The sequence below is a fragment of the Leucoraja erinacea genome, chromosome 30, assembly GCF_028641065.1.
Source record: "Leucoraja erinacea ecotype New England chromosome 30, Leri_hhj_1, whole genome shotgun sequence".
In the NCBI taxonomy this organism is placed as follows: domain Eukaryota; kingdom Metazoa; phylum Chordata; class Chondrichthyes; order Rajiformes; family Rajidae; genus Leucoraja; species Leucoraja erinaceus.
The window spans coordinates 9,098,490-9,124,335 of record NC_073406.1 but is presented as its reverse complement, the minus strand read 5'-3'; the positions used below and the strand labels follow the sequence as shown (position 1 = coordinate 9,124,335).

Below are 25,846 nucleotides of genomic sequence, written 5' to 3'. Positions count from 1 at the left end.
AAGATTAATAATCGATAGTTTATTTGTAAATATTAATTATTCATATTTTAATTCAGTTTTTAAGGCTCACTAAATATACTAATTGGTTCATTGAACCATTCAGATTAGAAAGATCACACGATGAATACAATACAGATCTATGTTAACCATACAGATTAGAGGTGTCACAGGACTGAATAAAATGTGGTGCAAACAAAATTTGTAGGAAGGAACTGCAGATGCTGGTTTAAACCAAAGATAGAGACAAATAGCTTTTCCCCCGACTCTTGATAAATGCTGGAGTAACTCAGCGGGTCGGGCAGCATCGCTAGAGAAAAGGAATGGGTGACATTTCAGGTCAGGACCCTTCTTCAGTCTAATCCGAATAAGGGTCTCAACCCGAAATGTCACCCATTCCTTCTCTCCAGAGATGCTGCCTGTCCCGCTGAGTTACTCCAGCACTTTGTGTCTATCTACAATGTGGAGCAACTTGGTTCATCCAACCTAGGGACGCACTTCTGCATGTAAAATTGAGCTATTCATGGACAATATGCAAGCCATGCAAACGCCAATTTACCCTGGGTTGGAGCAAACTAGCGATCATTTTTAAATCAATTAATACGCTTGGCAAAAGCAAATCCACTGGCCATTCACTGTTGCATAGCTAACAATATATAACCTGCACAGTGCCATATCTGCAATTTCCAAACTAAATTGATGCTGGTGCAACCTACGACCCTTGTTTATCATTCACAAAAACACTGCAGCACATTGGGGAGCTGCTCATTCAAACCTTGCCAATGTAACTCTCAACATCTGCCAGACTTCTTTTACATTGCTTAGTATAGAAGAAATATTACTTGACAATTGCAACATTTCTATCATCACTCCAATGTCTGCCAAATTGATCAGCCTTACCACCAAACGCAGGCCTTGATTAGTGCTTGGATCATGCCGGGGGAGGCCCCATGCGAAGGAGATTGATGCCTTTCCTCTCCCTATCCCTCCACATACTCTCTGCAGCTGCTCTGTGGCTACCAATTTAGCTTCCCGGCATCAACGTGGATAGGATATAGCTGTTCTGCTTTTAGCACCCACTGGGAATGGCACTGGCCCTGTACGAGTGCACAAATTGGTGAACAAGATGCCACTGCAGTACGGCTCAATTTAGGGAGATCTAGTGGACATTAGATATTGTGTAAACGTGTAAACAGCATGTTTCATGTAGTAACAGCAAGTCAACCTCAGATCCTCAGCGCGAGTCCTTCAAGTCTCAACAGAAGATAGACAGAATGTGCTGGAGTAACTTAGCGGGTCGGGCAGCATCTCTGGAGAGCAAGGATGGTTGACGTTTTGGGTCAGGACTCTTCTTCAAATCCGAGGTAGGAATTCAGTAGTCATCTGAGGGGCATCTCTTTCCTCGCCAGAGACCCCATGTTGGAAGTGTAAGGATGGATTGGACTAGCTTACCTGTGGGTTCTCTGCAAATAATGCAATGATGAGCAGCAGGGAGGCTGGAAAATGACTAATGGGCACAGGTACCGCACTGCGCTTGGCACTCAGCACGGAGTCATTACATTCAGATGAGGTAAGAAAGTAAATCACTTCATCATAAAGGAAAGATTCTGCTAACCATGCAACAGGGCATATGCTAACAATCAACATCTAACATACGAGATATCCTGACCTGATCCAAAGTGATAAAACTTTGTTGAAAACAGCTGGTATCGATGGTCAATAATTGGAGAGGACTCTAACTCAGCTAGATGCAAATAGTTGGACATTTTTTATCAACCGTTTCTGTCTAAAGAAATGTGGAGAATCGCCACAAAGACGGCCTTCATTTTTCAGCTCCCAGGCTCAAGCATTGTTATTTATAGTCCCAGTTGAATGCTGTCCAAAGGCTGCATTAACATGCTCCTCTCTCAGCCAAGTAATTACCACATCACGTCGTCTGTGCTCTCAGAGAGGCACTTGGCAAGATGGCTATCGATGTCCAACTGGGTGAATCTGAAAGAACAAGGGTCATTCCATAATCAATATAATGTGGGAAAATTGAACAATACCTCTCACTATGTGCAATATGAGGGCAGATGGTTAGCAAAACAGTATACAAAATTGAACAACAAACACTTGGCCTTGCATCTCAACCCCACAGCATTGTTTATTTTAGTGCCATGCAAACTAAGTATATATATTTATTTCCCCCAGAGTGAATTCAATGACCATTTCTTGCTTTACACATCACTCTGGAAATCCAACCAGACATCTTCAAGTGTGTGGAGGTAGGAACTGAAGATGCTGCTTTGTACCGAAGATAGACACAAAATGCTGGAGTAACTCTGCGGGTCAGGCAGCATCACTGGAGAAAAAGGATGGGGTCCCTAGTGTAGCCCCTTCCCAACAATCTCAATGTTTCCGGGTCCTGCACTCTCTCCAGAACTTGCCTGATAGTCGTCATTCACTAACACTGTTTGCTCTGCAGTGGCATCATTTAAAAAACCATCCACAACCTCACAGCATCTCCAGGTCAAAACAGAAACCACCCGCTCAATCTGAGGAGTAACCTTTTCACACAAATGGTGGTGGGCGAATGGAACAAGTTGCCAGAAGAGGTAGTTGAGGCTGGGACCATCCCAACGTTTTAGAAAGTTAGACAGATACATGGATAGGACAGGTTTGGAGGGATATGGACCAAATGCAGGTAGGTGGGATCAGTGTGGCTGGGACATGTTGGCCAGTGTGAGCCTGTTGGGCCAAAGGGCCTGTTTCCACACTGTATCACTCTATGACTCACCTTTTAGCCCTGCTCGTACAAATCAGCCCCGAGCCACTGGCGTCGACGGAAACCACGCAGCAGAGAGCGAGGAAACGGGCCCTTTGGCCCACCGAGTCTGCACCGACTAGCGCTCTATACAATAGCACTATCTTACACACCAAGGACAATTTACAATTTTACCAAAATCAATTAACCGACAGACTTGTATGTCTTTCGGTAAACCCACGCAGTCACAGGGAGAACACACAAACATTGTGCAGGCAGCACCTGTAGTAAGTCTTTGGTGTTGTAGGGCAGCAACTCTACCGCTGCGCCACTGTGCCACCCCAAGGGGCCAAGAAATGAAAGATGCCACATTTCATGAAGGGGAAGTAATTCCTAGATGGTTTCATGAAATTTACTGTATTTCTTTAAATATTCTAGGGAAGTGTAGAGATAATAATCTATACATAGCCAAACAGTAAAGAAATATAAGATAGACACTGAAAGCTGGAGTAACTCAGCAGGACAGGCAGCATCTCTGGAGAGAAGGAATGGGTGATGTTTCGGGTCAAGACCCTTCGTGAGGGTCTCGACCCGAAACGTCACCCATTCCTTCTCTTCCGAGATGCTGCCTGTCAAGCTGAGTTACTCCAGCTTTCTGTGTCTATCTTCGGTTTAAATCAGCATCTGCAGTTCCTTCGCACACAGCAAAGAAATATAATTGCTGCACATTGGCAGATATGGGATGCTGGATAAGCACCACAATGCTGTAATTATCAGGCCGTTTCAGTTTTCCCATTTTGATTCCAGGCATACTAGGAATCTTTTTTATACCCAAGGGGAGACTAATCTTTCTGCAGATTACCAAAGAACATCTGTGGCCCATAGCAACATCTCCCAGCAAGAGTCAGCACCTTTCAGAGCCCTGGGAAAACGCAGCACTAAAATTTGACTGTTTCCGTAACTTTAACGGAATGTTCTACATCGATCGAGCTGCTCATCCAAAGTCCTGGCTGTAACTGCAGAGTATGCAGCTGCTATCAGTCTCAATTAGTTGCATAACGAAGCATGCACAAGGGTAGATTGATTGGAGCAGTGCAGCAGTGAATCTTTTCGGTCCCACTAGAAATTAAATCTCCGTCCAGGAGGCAGCCACTCCAAGTAATTCATTTCAGCTGTAGCTTCTGCTTCCCAATCTACAATTGGATTGATGCTGTGTCAGTAAACTAAACTCCCAAAGAAATGGTTACAGAGAGAAACGTTGGCCGATAAGAATTTTGGGGAGATTAGAACAATTTGATTTTCTTTTCTGGATGTCTATAATTTAGCCATGAGCAATTAAGTCAAATTGTCTAGCAGGTACCCTCTGGTTACATATCTGTACCCAATGCTCATGGTTATTCGGTGAATGCAACTGTGAATTTTAGCCACGGACAAGCGTCAGTTCAGTTGAAATGTCAACAAACACAAACTGCCATTAGTAGATCTCAATTACAGTAACTTCCATTTCCCCTTTCTTTCACAATGTATAAGATATTTTTTTTTCTCCAGTTGTTCAAATGTTTGATTAGCTTTATTAACTCATTGAGAAACAATGGTCTACTTTTAATATCACTGAAAAAATATTGTACTTTAAGACCCTTTTAAGTAAAAAGTGCTCATCAAATTATTTTAAAATTCGGAACATTACATTGGATTTTTTTTAGCGTTCTGATCATAACCAGGTTCAACTGCGTACATTTACATTGCACTGTCAGCATGATTCGATTTCTGTTAAGATGTCTGTGTACACTGTGTGTATTGGACAAAAGTGATTCATGCCCATGATGGAGATATTGACCTCGATTTCCATCAACCTTTTAGACTTTAGAGATACAGCATGGAAACAGGGCCTTTCCATCCACCGAATCCACGCCGACCAGTGATCACCCCACACACCTTACAATTTTACTGAAGCCAATTAACCTGCAAACCAGTACATCTTTAGAATGTGGGAGTAAACTGGAGCACCCGGAGAAAACACACACAATCACAGGGAAAGCATACAAATTCCGTACAGACAGCACCTGCAGTCAGATTCAAACCTGGGTCTCTGGCACTGTAAGGTAGTAACTCTACTGCTATGCCACTGTGCTGCCCCACTGACAACATGTCCGAAAAAAATCTCCGAGATGCAGACAAAATTGCATTTATTCACCCGACCTGCATTAAATAATAAAGGCTCCTTTTACTTAGACAGTCCCTGGGGGTCGTGGGTGACTGGCTTCCACCAGTTCTGTGGGTTCCGAGGTGACTGATGTGGGACCTGCAGATTGCCCCATTTGGGACAGGAATGCTTGACCAGGTATGGGGGTGTGCAGCATTACCTCAAATGCTGCATTCAATATGCATATCCAACAGATTCAACATGTACTTCAGGGTTTCGCCTATAGTAGCGCGAGCTTGATTAACACAAATATGATGGCAGATTTCAAGACTTTGCTGACTGTGAGCAGATTGTGGAATGTCAGATTTTAACTCGGGCATGTTGGGAACCATGTGGACTATCAGTCCAACAGCAACACCATCTTCGATAGGTCCCCGGCTTATGTGTCTGATTGTCAACGTGACCAGGGGGGGGGGGGGGGGGGAGGGGGGGGTGGGGGGGGGGGGGGGGGGGGGGTAGAGACGAATGAGATTGATGGCAAAAGTACAACTGGAAAAAAGAAGAAAGATAAATAGAGTGCACTGCAGAAGTATCAGAGAGAAATGTGGGCTGATCAGAATTCAGCAGCAGTACTGGAGAGGGACAACATCTCTGCTATTAACTAGACTAAAAAAAAGCAACACCGACAAGGCATTAAAAAAAATGATTGACATGGCAATTCAAAGTGACATCTTAACACTGCAGATTAAAAAAGAAATGGATGCTGTAAAACAATGATGATCATGAACTCGTATCAGAGAGAAATGTGGGCTGATCAGAATTCAGCAGCAGTACTGGAGAGGGACAACATCTCTGCTATTAACTAGACTAAAAAAAAGCAACACCGACAAGGCATTAAAAAAAATGATTGACATGGCAATTCAAAGCGACATCTTAACAATGCGATTAAAAAGAGAAATGGATACCTCTATGAATTACAGGAATATAAGCCAAGCGCGTGCGTGTGTGTGTGTCTGCAGGGTCCATGTGTGCTCTCTGCTGTCGTGGGTCCTCTGGACCTTGCAGGTTTTTTGCCTGCGTGCTGATGTCAAGCTGTCTGCAAAGGAAAGTTTCCGCAGCAAGGTGCAGGCAGATCATTCAAGTAGATGTTCCAGATGCAGGAACAAGGACAATCCACGAGATTGTAGCAGTTGTTTGAGGTTTTGTGGATCACTGACGTACCCTGCCAGTGAGCCCCCTTTTTCTCATTTGCTTAAAGGTTCCCACAAAGGATGAAGCATTTGGCACCGGCAGTAACACGGAGAGCCTGTATGAACTATGCTTACTGAGCACACCCCAGGCAAAGATAACAGGAACCTGAATGAACTGCTGTCAAGGTCACAGCCAAATCAGACCTCAATCTTGAACGTCGACCCAGAATTTGGTTGACCATGCCTAATCATCTGGGAATCATCTAATCATCAGCGGGAGCATTTCTTTGAAGAATAAGCAGGCATTCAGCTTGCATAGTAACTCGATCAGCCTTTGGCTCTTTCAGCTGTCAGCGTGTTTCGTTAGAGTTGAGGTGGCAGGGCTGCGATACCACCGTCTTACCACAACTTGGGATCATCAGCAAAAACATGATCTGAGTTGATGAAAACAAACCAGTGGCATCTCTTTTCCATGTTATGGTGAATGCTATAGTTGGTTCAAACTGGACATGCATGGCCAGAGCAGAGGATTCAGTACACTATCGTAGCTTTGGAGTTGGCTTGTTTCAGTTTACGGGGCATTGCTCTGATATTTGGAGTTACACGAGACCCCAGGCTTGCGACCAGAAGCCTTCAAGTTGTGGTCAAGTTATCCATGTAGCAGCAACGCAGCAGTGGCCAACGTCTCTAATTGCTAGTGCTGTAGAACAGCTCGATAGCTGGACTTCAACATGGAACACATTCCTTTGTATCTGTGAGGGATGTTTTACCAGCAGAAATTAAGAATGCCATGACGGGATTATAATTCAACAACAGCAAGATTGAGCCAATGGCTTTTTTCATCCGGGCTTTAAATCAGTCCTACACCACTTGTCACAGGTTCCACTTTAGCATTCTTGTCACTGCCACCACAGGGATCCCTTTCTCAGCATGGAAGATAGTCAGCCTTGCTGACTATGTAGAAGGCCATGGCAAGATGCTCAGATAGGCATAACATCCATGTTGGTTCACATAAGGACAGATCCGGATTGTGTTCCTGGGTCCATCTTGCAAAACAAAAGATCCCATAATATTTTATGTTGAAAACCCGCTGTGCCTCATCAGCTGGCCTCCAATTTGCACTTGTAATGTTTCTTTTGCCGCCTCATTCTTTATGGTGACCGTTGAATTGTCCAAATAGATTATGCGACTCGATTGCCTGGACTAGATGGCAAGTTTCTATCTGTGAACAGTTGCCAGCACGCCAAGCTTGAAGACGTTGGGTTTGTGTTTGCCTTCTGCTGTTGACAATCTGATGTAATTGGACATTTTGCTGCTGCTTCACAAGACAGTGTAATCAATAGAGCGAGTACAGCAAGCAATCGGACGGTAATGTGGCATGTTGGCCTTTATTTCAAGCAAGATGGAGTGCAAAATGAAAGAAGTCTTGCTTGGAATGATCTGATATGAAATAAATTCTACAGTTTTGGCCTTTTCACCCAAAGAAGAATACATTCACTCTGCAGTCAGAACAGCACAGATTCACTGCATAGATTCTGGGGAAGAATATCCTAACTCTATAGAATAAGATTGGCCGGTACTCACAGGAGTTTAGAAGGTTAAGACGTGAGCTCATACAAGCTTGAGACGATTGAGGGGGTTGCTAGGAGGGTTGAGAAACTGGGGCATAGTCTCAGGTCAGCAGGTAGGCCACTTAGAATGGAGATGAAGAGAAATTGATTTCAGCAGAAAAGTCATCAATCATTGGGTTTGAGTACCCTGTACACAACTGTACACAGTTGTCTGGTACATTTAGGGTTAGATGAATAGATATTCAGGCACAAACTATAACCATGGTGTTAAGCGAATAGTTTAGTTTAGTATAGTTCGTTGACACGTGTACTGAGGTACAGGGAAATTTTTTTTTGTTAAATGCTATCCAGTCAGCGGAAAGACTATACATGATTCTAAGCAAGCCGTCCACAGTGTACAGATACAGGACAAAGGGAATAGAAGCAGCTTGTGGGCTGCACAATTATCTCAGCCCAAGGACTCTCTCCAGAACAATATCCTCCATCTCATCATCTTCAACACCCATCAATGACCTTCATCTACACAACAGAAATTGGGTGCTTGCTGTTGAGTGCACAATATTCAGTTCTGTTGCGAGTCCTCAGCAAGTAAGTGCCTGCAAGTAGTAAGCCTTGAGCAATATTTTAACTTGCTAGACAATGGCGCTCAACAATAGTGCAACTACATCTGCTTCACATTCAACAGGATAAAAGCATTATCGTCACAGAAGCCCCAACTGCAGCAGTCTGATTGAAGCAGGAGCAGCATTCACCAGAAAGCTGCCCAGTCAGAGGAGTACCCCGCAACTGAATGTGTCCTAATTCAACAACATCGCTCCACCATTCATGGCACAAGGTGGTATTTAACTCGCTACTCAAAACCTTTCAGGACAAAGGAACCTACTTGTTCGAAAGCAGCTTATATATTCATTCCCTGATATCAAGGCCACAGCATGTAAAGAAAAAAGAGAGCTTAGTTTGTTCAAATTTGTAAAAGAAAATTTAGTATTGAAGCCAGAACCTGGACTTCACTGAAGGAGTCATCAATATGTCATACATTTCTACACAGGAAATGACAGAAAAAAGCTGAGAATGTTTCCGAATGGACTCCAGTAACTCCAGCAATTTGTGTCCATCTTCAGTAGAAACCAGCACCTGCAGTTCCTTCCTACACATGTTTCGGAATGGTTTGCTTGTTGTGGTGGAGAGATGGGGCAGGGGATAAAATGGGATGTTTTAGATGAATTGGCCGAATGGCCTTCCTCATCTATCCCGACATTGTGATCAAACACCACAAGCTTAATTGGCAATAAAATTAAGTTTTCCCCACTTTATAACACACACTTGAGTATTTAACATTCTTTTTATGCCTCGTTCTTTCACTGCTGCCCAGTTTCTGAAGGACAATGGGCTATTTCGGTGAAATTAAATTCTGCGTTTATTCATTTCAAAGGAGTTAATGGAGAGCACAACTTTATAACCATTTCAACTTTCCTGTTGGAAGTAATGAGTGCAGAACTAGCCCTACCCCTGTCCTCCCCTGTGGTACTGCACTACATGCAACTGCAGGGAGACAGGGACGTATTTAACTGCTGTTACAAGAGAACAATCATTTGTTTATATTGCTGTACAAGGCTATATAATTTTACAAGTTATGTATAAATTCCTTGTCTTTGTGCCATCTTTTCCCCCACATTTTATTATTTTCCTTGACTAGAATAATTGTGCTCTAACTCCGAGAATAGGAAACAGCTGAGAAACATTGAAAATGATAAATGGGCAGGGGAGTGAGTAATGCTAGAAAAGGCATGACTTCACTGCTGGGACTCAGCCTCTCAAGGTGTATAAATGGTGATTTGGCTGCTCAGCACCATGAAGATGGCAATCCAATGTGTAATGACGACCACATGTTAAAGGGATATGTTATTGAATCACACAACACACCAAGCCCTTTATGTCATGTCAGCAATTCAATACTGATCCCATTAGTCCCTCCAACCCTTCCTTTTCTTACCCCCACTTTAAATATCAAACCAAGCCCAAAATGAAAAAACGCTGCCCTTCTCCAACATCAAGTTCCCGTTGTGAGCTGCACTTCTTCACTTTACACTTCAAATCATTCACATGATGCCATTCATTTACCATTCTCAGCACCGTTCAATGGAAATGTATCCTTCGATGTCTGATAGCATTAATTATCTCTTCTGTATTTCAGATCCAACTGCAAATGTCCACTACACTTGGTTTCATAACCAAGTCATAGGAGCAGAATCAGGCATTTGGGCCCATCGAGCCTACTCGCCATTCAATCATGGCTGATCTATCTTTCCCTCTCAACCCCATTCTCCTGCCTTCTCCCCATAACCTTTGACACCGTTACTAATCAAGAACCTGTCAATCCTTGCTTTAAAAATGCCCAATGACTTGCCCTCCACAACTATTCGTGACAATTAATTCCACAGATTCATCACCCCCTGACTAAATACATTCCTCCTTAACTACTTTCTAAAGGTAGGTCATTTTATTCTGAGTATGGGGTTCATCGCAGTAGAAGGTTGTTTTTTGGACTTGGAGCCTGTGATTAGTGGTGTGCCTAAGGGATCGGTGCTGGGCAGGTTGCGGTTTTGTCATTTTTAGCAACAATTTTGTTGCGAATCTACAAGGCATGATTTACAGATAACACTAAAATAGGTTGCATCGTGGACCGTGAATATGATTATCAAAAATTACAATGGGATCTTAATCATCTCAGCCGGTGGACCGAGAAAGGGCTAATTAAGATAACTGTGAAATTGCATTTTGTGAAGTTAAAATAGGGCAGGATCTTCACTGTGAATGTTATGGCCCTGGATAGAGTTATAGGGATCTCGGAGTACAAGTACATAGTTCCTGAAAGTGGCATAGCAGGCAGATGGGGTGGCGTAGAAGGCTTTTGGCACACTGGCCTTCATCAGTCAGGGAATTGAGTATAGAGGTTGGAACGGTACGTTACAATTTTACAAGACATTGGTGGGGCACACTTGGAGTATTGTGTTCTGTGTGGTCTCCCTGCTATAGTAAAGATGTTATTAGGCTAGAAAGAGTGCAGAGAAGATTTACGAGGATGTTGCCAGGAGTAGAGGGACTGACCGATTGGGAGAGGATGGGCAACCTAAGACTTTATTTCTTGGAGCGCAGGAGGCTGATAAACATGCGATAAACATGTGTAAAATGAGGGAAATAGATAGGGTGAATGCACAAAGTATTTTTTTCTCATAATAAAGGAATTAAGAACCATGAAGATGGCAAACCTAGGTTTGAGGTGAGAGAGGAAAGATGTAATAGGACCTTGAGGTGCATCCTTTTCCACAGAGGGTGGAGGGTATATGGAATGAGCTTCCAAAGGAAATGGTTGAGGCAGATACAACAACATTTAAAAACATTTGGATAGGTATATGGAAAGGAAATTGTGATGGATATGGGCCAAATGCAGACAACTGGGACTAGCTTAGATGGAGCATCTGCGTTTGCATATGCAGTGCATCCATGCTGGAACAGTCCAATTGCAATCGGACCAGGCAGCTTTGTCCTTGGCTCTATATTTAAATTACACTTCCCTAAGGAGTGGAAACTGACTCTGTTTCATCTATTCCATGTGGCAAATCATTCTTTGCAAATCGCGTATAGAAATTTCCTCCTCGCTCTCAAGTCATTACTTGAATAACTGTAAACTGATACTCTGATGTATCCAATTCCATTACCATCAGACTATAAAAGTCAACTTTTGCTTTTATAAATTGTTAAGAGATTTACAAGCCACTTTCTGGAGTTGTTTACTTTTTCACAGTGACTTAGTAATTGGTAAACTATTGAAATATTTACTGACCACAAAGTAGGCATTATTATTTAATATTGTTAAATCTGTGATTTACTCAGAACTAATTATTTAATCATTTGTAAATTCCAATTACTAACTGGAAAAAAATAATTACTCCAAAGATGCGAAGGTTTGTAGGTTAATTAGCTTCTGCAAATTGCACTTCATGTGTTGGATGCAAAACTGGGATAATGGGTGATCATTGGTCGGCAGGCCGAAGGACCGTTTCAATACCATTTCTCTAAACTAAACCAAAAGACAGCTACTCATCCGGGGGGAAGACTGGAGTGTAGACCAATTCATTGTAGTCTAATTCAAGCAAGGGTAGGAAAGTGCACGAGTTGCCTACACTCGCACACTGTTTTGGCCTGAGTTTTGACCTGAGCGTAGACAGGATCATCAATATTCCTTCAGCAAAGTCAAATTGGTGCATTCAGAGACGTTATGTTTCCGTAAAATATTCTTGCCCCATCTAACATTGTTTAGGGAGAGGAATTGAGCATTTTGCCAATGTCCAGAATCACTCCATCCAAAGTTTACACTTCATGTTTATGAATAAACATCACACACATAAAGCATCAGACATGCACAGGGGTTAACTAATTTATAATAATGTACTAAGATGGCTGGCTCTAGGTCTTTAAGTCATAAAGGTATAACATTTTGGTGAAGACAAAGCATCACCATGGTGATGATGTGACTTAACTCAAGGGATTGAAGTCAGGAATGTGTGCACAGAACACTTTAATTCCAAAAAATTCACAATTTGAGCACTGGCTTCAAACACAATTTTTACAGCCCATAAACTCACTCCCATTCACGGAGTCTGTACAGTTTCCTTGGAACTACTTCCATTTCAAAATGGGTCCTCAGGTTGATGTACCAGGAGTTGATTAAACCCATTAAAAAACACCAGTCAATTCCATTGTGAGAGGTAATGTAGACAATGCCTGTTGTCTAGAGATTGCATGAGTCACCCACTTTGAGAGAAGCTGGAGTGGTTGTGATGCCAGCCACGTTAGATTCTGTAGTAAGCCCTTGCACATGTACATTAAATGCAAAATAGAATACACTCAATAAATATTAAACTCCAATTTTTTACTCCAATTTGCCATAATGCAAATAGAATAATGCTAAGTTTATGAATTTTAACCTATTTTCTTCATCAACTACCATAATAAATAAGGACAGCACAAAAACAAATCAACTTTTATATGTGATTACTCATGTACACAATGCAAATGCAACCCTATCAGGTGTTCACTCCGAGGTATCGTCCTGTAGACAATGCAAGTCATAGGCTTCTCTAAATCATTTAAATCTACAGAGCTTTGCAGATTTTATAGTGATATTCCCATAACATAACAAGGGTGTAAAAAGTCACTTAAATATGTTAGTGTACCATAAGGCAGTGAAGGAATGGTCTTGGCACAGGGTGGCAAAAACTTCAGGATTACACATCAGTTGCGATCAAGGCTTAATGCCTCTGGCTGAAACAAATGAATGTTGCCATTGTGCAGGGACCACACGAGCTAGCCCAGTCCTTGGAGGGCTTCATCATATACATAAAACATACACCACAGGAACAGGCTCATTGGTCACATGCCCATGACAAACATGATGCCAAGATAATTTCTCTGCCTGCATGCGATCCATATCCCTCCATCCCCTGCGTATTCAGGTGCCTATCTAAAAACTTCTAAAATGCCAGTATCATATCTGCCTCCACCACCACCCCTGCAGCATGTTCCAGGCACCCGTCACTCTCTGTGCAGAAACCCTGCCCCACACATCTTCTTTAAACGTTGTCCCTCTCACCTTAATGCTATGCCTTCTAGTCTTTCAAATTAGTACCCCAGGAAAAACGTTCTGACGGTCTACCCCATCTCTGCCTCTCATAATAAGATCTCCCCTCAGCCTCTGACACTCCAGAGAAAACAATCCAAGTTTGTCCATCATCTCCTGATAGCTAAAACTTTGTAATCCAGGCAGAATCCTGGTAAACCTCTTCTGCACCCACCCTAAAACCTCCACATCCTTCCCGTAATGAAGTGAGCAGAACTACACGCAATACTCCAAATGTGGCCTAACCAAGTCTTAGAAAGCTGCATCATGACTTCCAGACTTACTCAATGATGCATCAATGAAGGTATGCATACCATACGCCTTCTTTAGCACTCTATAGAATTGTGTTGTCACTTAAAGAGAGTTATGAACTTGAATCCTAAGTTCTGTACATCAGTGCTGTTGAGTTTACCGAGAGCAGTACAGTACAGGAACAGACCCTTTGACCCACAAAGTGCGTACCAAATGTGATGTTAAGTAACATTTAGGTAGACAAAAATGCTGGAGAAACTCAGTGGGTGAGGCAGCATCTATGGAGCGAAGGAAATAGGCAATGTTTGGGTCGAGACCATATTTCAGAATGTCATCTGCCTGCAAATGATTCAGATTTTCCAATTCCTGGAATACCTTTAGTAGGTCATGACTGATGTAGGTGATGCATCCTGGTTGGATGCAAGCCTGGGCGATGTCATATCGAGGACAGGCTGTTGCCCATGCAGCACGTCTCCCCTATCCACTGATCGATCCAAAGGAACAGCAGGGCCGGTACAGTTTGGCACCAGCGCCGTCGCAGGATCTGCCAGAGCGAGGTTGTAGACAATGACAAACTGCCTTCGGGGCTCCGACTCCGGATTTTCTTGAGGTTTACTCCTGGAGCCTTTTCCATGACTGGATATGGTCACAAGGCAGTGGAGGTTTTAAATCAGAGTTTTCCCTCTCCTAGATGGACTGCCTTCCCAGGCTGACGAGCCCCATCTGCCCGAGACTCGTGGGGGCGGGAGCGTCTACTTCCCGTGCAGGTCTATAGCACCTGCCCACTGCCTGGAATACCATGTGCATATCTAAAAGCCTCTTAAATGTCATTATGGTGTGGCCACAGAAAGAAGGGTCCCGACCCAAAATGCCACCCATCCTTATCCTCGAGATTGCCTGACCATTGAGTTACTTCAGCACTTTATGTCTATTTTAGGTCCAATCTGTTGTTCAACAATTCGCAACTCTTCAATCCTTTTGTCTCACACCTGTTTTAATCTCTGAACTTTGTTCCAACCACCTGCCTATCAAAACCTTGCCTCACCTGTGTTCATCTATCACCCACAACGCTCTGTTCTGCCCCTCTTCTCCCAGATCCCCCCCCACCCCAAATCAGTATGACGAAGGGTGACAACCCAAAATGTCACCTATCCATGTTCTCCAGAGATGCTGCCTGACCCACTGAGTTACTCCAGCACTTTGTGTCCTCCTCTGGTGTTTAACATTCTCTGGATCATTTCTATTATCCTCCATGCAGTAAAGTCTTGGCTTCACCCATGTAATTAAGAGTCAAATTGGAAACAAGCACCAAGCCCTGGCCAACTGGACCAAAAGGAAAAACATGAGCCCATACAAATGTTTGCATCGCTTCTATCAGCTAATATAACAACAGATTTAACAGCTTGGAACAAGATCAGATGAACAACAGACGAGGAACAGACCTGAACAAGTAGGAGAAACTTCGGAAAGAATTCCCAGAACACTCTAAAGTACATTGAAGAAAAAATACAAAATATAATGAGAATTAAATCAGATTTTTCAGACACGCTCCCGCTCATTAAGGTTTTTTACTCAACACAGACTTCTTTTAACTAACCTCAAAAAGACAGGAATTATTTTAAAAAACATTCCGTTCGCAATAATAAAATGAAAGCTAGTAGATAGGCAAGTTGTTGAGGAAACAGGGCTGACGGAGGAAGATCAAGGCATAAATAAATCAAAACACCATTGCAAGTAACACCTACCCTGCAGGAAAGGGAACAAGGCACATCGGACAGCTCTCCAAATCCAGCCCAGCTTCCATCTGCCCGTCAGACCTTCCTTTAGTGATAGCACCTTTGTCACTGTTCGTGATGGTGATACAGGGACTATTTTCAGAGAAAGATTGGCCCTGGCATTCTCCAACACTGACACTAGCATCATCTTCCTCTCCGCACAATGTCCCTCCTGTCAGCATTTTGTGCTGTTTTACTTTCTCTTGACTGGGCTTGCTGATGGGCATTGTCACAGCCATCGGCTGCTGCAGTTCTTGATCTCTTGGCCTCTGAAGATGTGTGGCCGGACCAAGCAGGGCGTCAGCTGATCGGTGTCCTGTAACATGCCGTGCATCCACTCGGTAAAGGTCTTCCCGTTTCCTCACAGCATGCTCTGCAGGGAACCTCACTGGATCTGCTTCACAGGAATCATTAGATTTAACATTGACCAGGTGGCTCTTTGGCAGCATGTTATCATTTTCATTTGGATAAATAAGATACTTTGCCGCGTCTGTAGAAGATAAAACATGTTTGTTCTGCATAGTCTCTGACAGAGGACGTCGAGATCCGCCTGCATGAATCTCAGTGGAATCGATCAGTTCTCCCATATTTGCAGTGACGGCCCCATGGCTGGGGAGTGGCTCAGGTCTGCTCTTCCCTTCAAGAGCCGCTGAAGGAGGAAATGGTGTCCACATAAAACTCTCACCTCCCACAGAAATGGCTTCAGTGACAACTGGTTCAATGTATTTGGGGATCTGTCAAGGAAGGATGTTAAACACAGTTCAGTTTCTGCAAAATGTAAAAGGTATCAAAGTAAAGGTTAGCATGGGGGGAAATACCAAACCAAGCCCATATCTATCGGAGATATGCCCAGTCCAAATGTAATACTTCACTCTCCTCATTCATGGATAAACTCACAATGAAGTGTCTCTACTGGTTCCCTCTAACGTATCTCTGACGTTATCTATGATGCTTTACCTAAAAGAACACCCACTTCAAAGATAGTGAGAGGTGGCACTAATTGTGCACATTCTCTCCACTGGCAGCTGCACCTTATCAGGAAACAAGATGGAATCTGAAGGTGTGTAGGAAAGAACTGCAAATGCTGGTTTAAATTGAACACAAAATGCTGGAGTAACTCAGCAGGACGCACAAAACGCTGAACTCAGCGGGATGTACAAAATGCTGGAGTAACTCAGCGGGACGTCACCCAGTTCTTCTCTCCAGACATGCTGCCCATCCCGCTGAGTTACTCCAGCATTTTGTGTCAACCTTGGAATATGAAAGTATTTTGCTTTGCCATCATACTTCTCTTAAACTTAATAACAGGTTAAGGGGAAATAAATACATTTTCTAATTATTAGAAACTTACACTGATCCCCAAGAGAAGAGCATGACATGTATGCAACAATTCATATTATTTTAACAGATGTGTGCTAATTTATCAGACAAAATACCCAGAGAAAAGGCCAAAATATTCAGTTTGCATGTATACTAAATTTGATACTAGCTTCCTACAGGTAACCAGAAGCTTAATTAGAATAGCCAAATACTGTGTAAAACACAAAGTGCTGGAGGGCTGGTACTTGACTGAGGAAGCTTTAAGGCTGGGATGTTGTACAGCGTACAAACAGCAGGATCTGCAGAGAGGACACCATTGCTGCCATGTTACTCCTCTGCTTCATCCTCTAAATCCTTCTGTAGGCTTTCAGCAACTCTGAGTGAATCCCTCACAATTGCCAGGTTATGGCCTGTGTAGGAAAGGATGCAAACTTAGGGTCCAGCCTTCTTCTGGGAGATCTACAGTGCAGTATAAACCAGAATCTTACCTCAAGGAGCCATTGGCATAGCTTAGCAGCACATGTGGATGCGGAGAGGTGCTTGGGAGTTGTGGAAAGAGGAGGCCCACCGCTCTAATATGGTTCTTGAAATATGGATGGAACTATAAACTACTCTAAATGAGCCACACAGGATTCTGAGAAACAGAGCAATGATCATAAGAAAATTCTTATTTTGGTCACAAACTAGTTATGCATTTGTTCAGGGAGAGAAAGTCATCAAGACCTTGGTACGCATAGGAGCCCAAGTCTTCCTTGTGCAATCTAATGCTCCCTGAACTTACCAATCCTCAAAAGCCCATTAACACTGTTTGCCTCCAAAGAAGGATGAAAGGAAGTTCCTTTTCTGTAATGGGGAAATATCTCTGGCCTCTGTAGTACAATGGCGAGCTGTATACAGGTAAATAGGCCAAAAGCAAGTCACTACCACCTTAAATAGAACATAGAACAGTACTGCACTGGAACAGGCCCTTCGGCCCACAATGTTGTCGGCAAACATGATGCCACAACAGGTCCTAATCCATATCCCTCCATTCCTTGAATATCTATGTGCCTATCCAAAAGTCTCTTAAATGTCACTATCATATCTGCCTCCATCATCATCTCCAGTAGAGCGTCCCAGGCACTCATCAACCTTGGTGTAAAAAAACTGCTCCGCCCCTCTCACCTTAAAGCTACACCCTCTTCTATTTCATATTTCTATCGTGGGGGAAAAAGTTCTGACTGTCTATCCTATCTATTCCTCTCATAATTTTACGTACTTCTATCAGGTCTCCCTGCAACTTCTGCCGTTCCAGAGAAAACAATCCAAGTCTTCCCAACCTCTCCCTGTAGCTAACCCTCCCTAACCTAGTCATAATTCTGACAAACCTCCTCTGCACCCTTTGTAAAGGCTCCACATCCTTCCTGTAATGAAGCGACCGAAACTACATGTAATACTCGCAATCTGGCCTAACCAAAATCCTGTGTTTCTTGTTAGTAAGCCATAACCTGGTGCAAACAAAGCCATGCTGACTGTTCCCAATTAACCCATTTTCTTCCAAATGAGAGTAAATCCTATCCCAAAGAACCCTCTCCAATAGCTTCCCGACCACTGGCGCGAGGTTCACATGTCTTTAATTCCCAGGATTCTCTCTACTTCCCTTCTTAAACAAAGGAACAACATTAACTACTTTCCAGTCCTGCAGGATCGGCAGAGATGTGACCTGGCAGAGAAGCAGATTTGCACAGCTCCAGATACAATGCTCCTTGGAGAAAGGGAGGTAGGATAATGGTTCACAGTATCATTATTATTTTGAAGATATGGGTATCACTGGGATCATGTTCTTAATTATCCTTGAGGGTAATTGGGAGAGGACCATTGCAGATCTTGAATGTTTAGCAAACAAGGTTTCCAGGCATGATCCCTGCATCCCCTCCCTAAGGGATCTCTGCATGTCTCCGATCGAGCATCAAACCCACCAAAAATCACCTTTGGAAGCTGTAATTCCTCACAGCTCACCAGAGGCCGCAAAACCACTTGTGTTCCTCTCCTGTGAATGTCTCAACTCCATGCAACACTCTGCACAACTAAATGAAGTGGCTTTAAACAGTGTTGCAGCTGTGAAGGACTGCTACGGTTTCCCAAGTGACCCACGATTTTCCTTAATCTGAAAAACATGATGCAATTTCAGCTGGGGATGCTCCAATATAATGCTGCAGGAAGACTGAAATGATTCTTCTGTATTGCAAATGCAAAGTATTTGGGTATAGTCTAAATCCGTGCATATCAGCAGCTTTACTTTTATGTATAACTTACACACACACATTCAACCAGAAGCCCCACATTAAAATGCAAGAAAAGTGGATAAACAGGGTGGACATGTATGACCCATGATAAGCATCAACAGAGACTGGTTGATGCAAACAGCCTGTGTCTGTCATACTACTTTCTCATACGGTGTGTAAGCCAGCAACAACAGCTGAGTCGTTATTAATGGATGTGCTGGCAAGTAGTCACTGAATCCAGCCCACTAAATTGACTGATTGACAGCCTTCCTCTCTCAAACCCACCCAGACCAGCCCAACACCTAAAATAGAAAGACTTCATATATTAATCAATGCACACTTTGAAGGGAAATTGGTTTTGCTTTACTAATTGTTGATTTTAGCATAGGAGATGAACAAAATGATACACATTGGGACAGTGGTAAATATTGGTCTTATATTTATCCCCGTCTGGAACACCGCCCAGCAGCAAGCTGGGGTCAGACCGCTGACAGGAAAATAAATTTTGTTGATTCTGTACAGCAACTCTGTAAATAAACAGTGGTCAAAAAAGTGCACAAATTAGCCTCTCAAGGTTCCAGAAGGAATAAAAGATACCGCTTGTCAATGTCTATGTTAAATGATTTCTATTTGTACCATAGAAAACAAAAATTAATCAGTCCTGATGGCTGAACAAATGTGTTTAGTGAGAAGTGAGCTGCATATTTTGAAGGAACAGATCCTCATGCAAGTCACTCCAAACCACTGGATTGATGAGGGGGAAAATCAGCCAGAATTCCCAACCTTAACCTGCAGGAAAGGTCGGGAATAATTGGGGATGATCCAGCCGGTGGGGTTGATTTTATTTTATTCATCGTTCCGGATCGGTGCATTGCTAGCAAGAACAGTGTTTATTGCCCATCCCCGACGGTGCTCAAAAAGTGGTGGTGAGTTGCCTTCTTGAACCACCGGTGTTTCCTATAGTGAGGATATTTGCATGGTGGAGTTGGAAATTAATTTAGATCTAATGCTGATAAAGGTCGAAGTCAGGATGTATGCAATTTAGTAGATTAGTTACAAGTGGTGGCATTGACTGTACTGAGGTCTGTCCTCAAGGCATTTCCATTAACTGTCCCTAGTTCTCTAGTCTTCATGTCTTCCCCCTCGGCAAAACCGGAGGAGAAATATTCATTAAGGACCTTACCCATGTCCTGCAGTCAACACAGAGATGATCGCTTTGGTTTCTTGAGGGGCCCTATTGTCCCTCTAGTTACCCTCTTTGCCTTAATATACAGAAAATATTTTGGGATTTTTCTTAAGATTATCTGCCAGAGCTATTAGGCCCCCTTTTTGCCTTCCTGGGTTCCTTCTTAAGTATGTTCCTCCGTTCCTGAAACCCCTCCGGGGATACACTTCATCCCAGCTGCCCATACCTGTCCCATGCCTCCTTTTCCCTGACCAGAGCCTCAGTTTCTCTCGTCATCCAAGCTTCCTTACTGTTTATGAATTTACCACTTTAATTAATCATTCCTTCTCAAGCCATTCATTATTTATTTATCAATTCTCAGTCTGACTGGCATTGGATGTGTGTTGTTTGCTGGGAAGTCCTCTCAGTTTCATGGTACCCAGTTTTTCCTTTATGTGCTTCTTCTAATTTTGTGCCAATGGGAAACTAAACAAAACTGATAACCACTTTGCAGAACTTCTTCATTCGGTCTGTACGGGTGACCCGTAGTTTCTAATTTCTCAGCACTCCATTTCTCCTCAGCTTCTTACCCTGCCTCGAAAGCTGGTGGGCCTCTTGTTTCAGGATTATTTTTTTTCCACTTTTCTGCTGGTAATTTCATATGCAGTCTTTTCCCACTTACTCGGGGGGGGGGGGGGGGTGGGGGCACAGTGGCACAGCGGAAGAGTTGTTGCCTTACAGCGCTTGCAGCGTCAGAGACCCTGGTTCAGTCCCGACTACGGGTGCTGTCTTACGCAGTTTGTACTTTCTCCTCGTGACAGTGTAAATTTTCTCCGAGATCTACTGGTTTCCTCCCACACCCCAAAGATGTGCAGGTATGTAGGGTAATTAGCTTGGTGTATGTGTAAATTGTCCCTAGTGTGTGAAGGATAGTGTTAATGTGTGGGGATTGCAGGTCGGTACGGACTTTATGGGCCGTGGTACCCGTTTCTGTGCTGTATCTCTAAACTAAACTAGACCTACTCTTTGTTATTCATTAAATGGCCTCCCACTTGTTGTTCATGACTGGATGTGGTCAGACTGCAGAATCTTGTTATGATGCATTGGCTCATTAGAAATGAAGATCTTGAATTTAGAGCATGCCTTTCTTACAAACAAGCCTAAATGGCAATTTCCCCCCTTTTCCCCTTCAGGTCTCTTACTGGGACATGATTCAGAATGGCAGCAAGTCTTCCAAGCCTCGCTGAAGTGGCCTCTCTGCATTGAATTCAAGATATGTACATTTCTCAGCAGGGATTACTGAAATGCATTGGAAAAGAGAACATTTAAACTTGGCAAAAGGTGCTAAGGCCACTAGAATAACAACAACTGGTGTCTTGGCCAACATCAATTGGCTGAGCACAAAACTGGAAACTCTTCATTGGACATTTGGTCTATGCGGTTCAGAGTTTTAGCCCAGAGTGAGTTTACAGCATTATAGCATGTCCCACGGTACGAGTTCATTCCAAGCGCTCTCCCGAGTTTAAAAAAAATCTAACTTGTGGTAAGCACAGAGAATGAACGTTGCGGGTACATCGGAGCTCGGGACGTCTCTTAGCGCTAACGGCTGATACTTGGGAAGACTCGCTAACGGCTGGTAGGCACAGGAAGACTCGGGAAGATTTTTCAACATGTCCACGAGAGCCCCGAGTACCAACGAATGGCCAATACCGTAAATCTCCGAGTTTGAATCAGGGCAAACTCGGGAGAGCTCTTGGAATTAACTTGTACCGTGGGACAGGGCTCTACATATCTGTTAACTGGCTGTGCAGCGGAATAACAACGAACCTGGATGCATGGGCTCACCATCACCTAAAGTTCCCCAACTGTACACTTTTCCCCATTCAATGCTGAAAGAACAGGAAACAAAAGTTCTGCAAGAAATGCTTTTTTAAATTGCTGCCTTCCCAACTCTGTAATAATTAAAAAATGTAAATATACACACACAATAATGTGATGAGTTTCAGAAGTCCCTGAAAAGGTCAAATAATCCTTCAACCACATAAATGAGCAATATTGGATACCTGTTAAGTAAATGCCAAAGATCATGGACTCAAGAAATTAAAGAGAATGCCCATTCTTCACAGGGAATTAAGCCGTACCTTCTCAGAGTCCAAGGGCAAGTCTGGCACTGAAATAGTCTTCCAATCTGATCCTTTCACGTCTGGAAACACCGATTTCATCAAAAGAGCCCAAATGTGGTCAGTCTCATTCATGTCATTGTCATCAAGCCAAGTGGATACATTAGCTGGCAGCCTGCAAATACAAAGACTTTGGTGATGCTTGTAATCGTCATTTGGCTTAGACACTTGTCTTAAGATTGTTAACTTTCATCTCCTTTGCAGAAAGTGTTATCTTACTCACTGGCTGGCTAGTTCGCAGAACTATAATTCCTCGAGCCCAAGTGGTCATTATTCACATATGAACTCTTACACAATATCCAACTGCATTGGGCCATCACTCAAACCTTTTTTTTGATTGAAAGATACAGCACAGAATCAGGCCCTTCATCCCATCGAGTCCACGCCGAGCATACTAAGTGCAATTTACAGAGGCCAATTAAAACCCTCACATCTTTGGGATGTGGGAGGAAACCAGGGAACCTGGGCGATAGCCACACGTTCACAAGGAGAAAGTGAGATCTCAACGCAGACAGCACCCAAGGTCAGGATCAAACCCTGGTCTCTGGCGCTGTGAGAAAACAGCTCTATCAGCTACGCCACTGTGAGTTGATCCTATTGACCTAACAAAGGTTCCTAGATGGAAGCTGCTGGAACATTAACATTAACTTTTCTGATGTTTCTTCCCATTTTACAGGGTTTGTGGCAGTGGCAACCTCAGCCGCCCTTTCCCGCACCCAGATTATTGTGGGCAGAAGCTGTGAAGCTCTTTATTACCTCAAACAAGCCCGTCACAGCAAAGTGTCAGCTTAATTTTCAAGTCAATTACACACCCACTCTGGGGTCATGCTGTTCTGTAGCATTTTTTTTTATAAGCTTTGTAAAAATACCTCAGTACACATGACAATAATAAATCACACTAAACTAAAATATATTTAATGCACCAACTGCAAAACAAATTCTTGGAGTTGCAGGGATGCAAGTCATAACCATATAACCATATAACAATTACAGCACGGAAACAGGCCATCTCGACCCTTCTAGTCCGTGCCGAACACATAATCTCCCCTAGTCCCAAATACCTGCGCTCAGACCATAACCCTCCATTCCCTTCCCATCCATATAACTATCCAATTTATTTTTAAATGATAAAAACGAACCTGTCTCCACCACCTTCACTGGAAGGTGAATAAGTCATGTTATTCCTTTCTCTTGGAAAGCATAACCAAGACTGTAACTGCAATGCAGTAATCTCAGATTTCCTTTCTTTGGAATGACAAATTACAACACACCCCGTTTATTCTGGCTGTTAATGAGACTCGGCCATTGCAGGGGAAGACCAGTGCATCGTTTGACATTTCCCCGACAAGAAACAAACTGAGTAGTTTAGTTTAACTCAGTTTCCTTTCCACAGATGCTGCCTAACCTACTCTGTGTTTCCAGCATTTTCTGTTCTTAGTTTCAGATTTCTAGCTTCAGCAGATTAGTTTTTTTAAATATACAGTATGACTGAGTATTTGTGCTATATAGCTACGTCGTACTTGATAATCCGCTGAGTTACACCAGCTTTTTGTGTCTATCTTACTTAATAATGTTGGTGTCAATATCTATGCCAACTTTGTTGAATAGGTGGTCCTAAGAATGGAGAGTAAATTGTCAGCAGTTGATATTGGGTCAGTTGCCTTCTTCCAGTGCAAGTCGTTTAAAGGCCAGCTGATCAAAGTCCAGGACCAGCATGTTCCAGTAAGGGGGAGGGATATGGATGGCAAGGTAAGGGAACCTTGGACGACCAGAGATTTTAAACTTGGTCAAAAAGAAAAAGAAAGTGTTTATAAGGTTTAAGAAGATATAAAATTATATAAGGAGACGTGCTGGGCAAGTAGTTTTTTTTCCCCACACAGAAGGTGGTGGGTGCCTGCAGCACAATGCCAGGGATGATGGTGGAGGCAGATACAATAGTGCTGTTTAAGAGGTCAACTTTTTCCACGGTCTGTATCTGGAATGATATGCCTGGGGAAGCTATTGAAATAGAGTCAATTACTACTTCCAAAAGACACATGGACAGCTACCCCGGGCTTTCTCTGCAGTGAGGCCGCTGGTCGGCACCCGCCCGCTCACTTACAGCTTCCCCTCCGCCCTTAGCTGCTCGCTGCCGCTCTGCCCGGCCTCCTCGCACGGCCCGGGCGGCGGCCATGGGCTCAGCTCCCGCGGCCCGCCGCCAACCCTCCTCCGTTTCAGCTTCAGCCTCCTCTCCTCGGCCATGACCGCTCCCGAAGGACGGGGCAGTCGGGACCGGTATCCCGCTACGAACGTTGCTTCTTACAGCCGGAAAGTTAGTTCACTTCCTAAAGACAAATCTCCCGCCTAGTCCGCCCACTCTCCTCTCCCAATCACCCCGCCCCCTCTCCCTCTACCCTCCCCCCCCCCCCCCAATCACCCCCTCCTCTACTCCTCGCCCCGCCCCCTCGCCCCCCCCCTCTACCCTCCTCTCCCAATCCCTCCCCCGCCCCCTCTCCTCTACCCTCCCCCCCCCCTCCCCCCCCCTCCCCCTCCCTCTACCCTCTCTCCCCGCCCCGCCCCCTCTCCCCTCCCAATCACCCCGCCCCCTCCCCCCGCCCCTCGCCCCGCCCCCCCCCTCTCCCCTCCCAATCCCCGCCCCCCCGCCCCCTCCTCTCCCCCCCGCCCCCCCCCCCCCCCGCCCCGCCCACTCTCCCCTCCCAATCACCCCCACCCCTCGCCCCCTCTCCTCATCCTCTCCCCCGCCCCCCCTCTCCTCATCACCCCGCCCCCTCTCCTCTCTCCTCCTCTCCCCTCCCCCTCCCCTCCCTCCCTCCCCCCCCCTCTCCCCTCCTCGCCCCGCCCCCTCTCCTCTCCTCTCCCAATCACCCACCCCCCCCTCTCCCTTCGCCCCGCCCCCTTCTCTCCACGCCCCCTTTTCCCCTCTCCTCTCCCCCCCCCTCTCGCCCCCCCCCCGCCCTCCCCCGCCCGCTCCCCCCCCTGACCCGGCCCCGCCCTCCATTTCCCCACTCTCTCCCTGTCCCATGCCTCCATGTCCCCTCTTCCCACACCCTGCTCCCTCTCCCTACTACACTCCTCCTTTCATACCCCCATGTCCCCTCTCCCCACACCACTCTCCCTCTCCCCACGCCTACATGCCCCCTCTCTCCCCACACCTCCATGCCCCCCTCTCCCCACACCTCCATGCCCCTCTCCCCACACCTCCATGCACCACTCCCATGCCCCCCTCCCCACACTTCCACGTTCTCACTCCCCATGCCTTCATACCCCTTCCCCCCCATGTTCCACCTCCTCTCCCCACAACCCGCTCCCTCCCCAGGTCATCATTGAATAAGATATGAAAAATGCAGAACAAAATACAAACTGCTGGAGAAATTCAGCAGCTCAAGCAGCATCTGAGGGCAGGAATTATCACGTTTCAGATCGAGACCCTGCATCAGGATTGATGTAGATCATTAACCCGAAACATCGATAATTCCCCTCCCCAACCACTGATGTTGTCTGACCTGCTGAGCTCCTCCAGCAGTTTTTTTTTTTTGCTCCAGTCTCCAGCATTTTCATTCTCT

The 25,846-nt window shown here is 44.5% G+C and overlaps 1 protein-coding gene across 1 annotated transcript; it reads right to left on the bottom strand.

The window, feature by feature from the left end:
- si:ch73-70k4.1 (uncharacterized) lies at nt 1–24,665 on the bottom strand. Its single transcript, XM_055659384.1, has 4 exons — nt 24,385–24,665; nt 22,245–22,398; nt 15,325–16,088; nt 1–1,989 (listed from the first exon to the last, which is right to left on the bottom strand). Exons 1-4 carry the CDS (start codon nt 24,522–24,524, stop codon nt 1,917–1,919), a joined length of 1,131 nt encoding a protein of 376 aa, XP_055515359.1. The 5' UTR covers nt 24,525–24,665; the 3' UTR covers nt 1–1,916.
- Nucleotides 24,666–25,846: the final 1,181 nt, after the last annotated feature.

Bases quoted from the DNA above. Each gene is read 5' to 3' on its own strand.
- si:ch73-70k4.1 (XM_055659384.1), bottom strand. From the start codon at position 24,524: ATGGCCGAGGAGAGGAGGCTGAAGCTGAAACGGAGGAGGGTTGGCGGC. The intron at 16,089-22,244 runs GTACGGCTTAAT...CTTCCTTGACAG, and splicing joins TGCCCTTGGACTCTGAGAAG to ATCCCCAAATACATTGAACC. The intron at 1,990-15,324 runs GTAGGTGTTACT...TTGTTCTTTCAG, and splicing joins CTTGTTCCCTTTCCTGCAGG to ATTCACCCAGTTGGACATCG.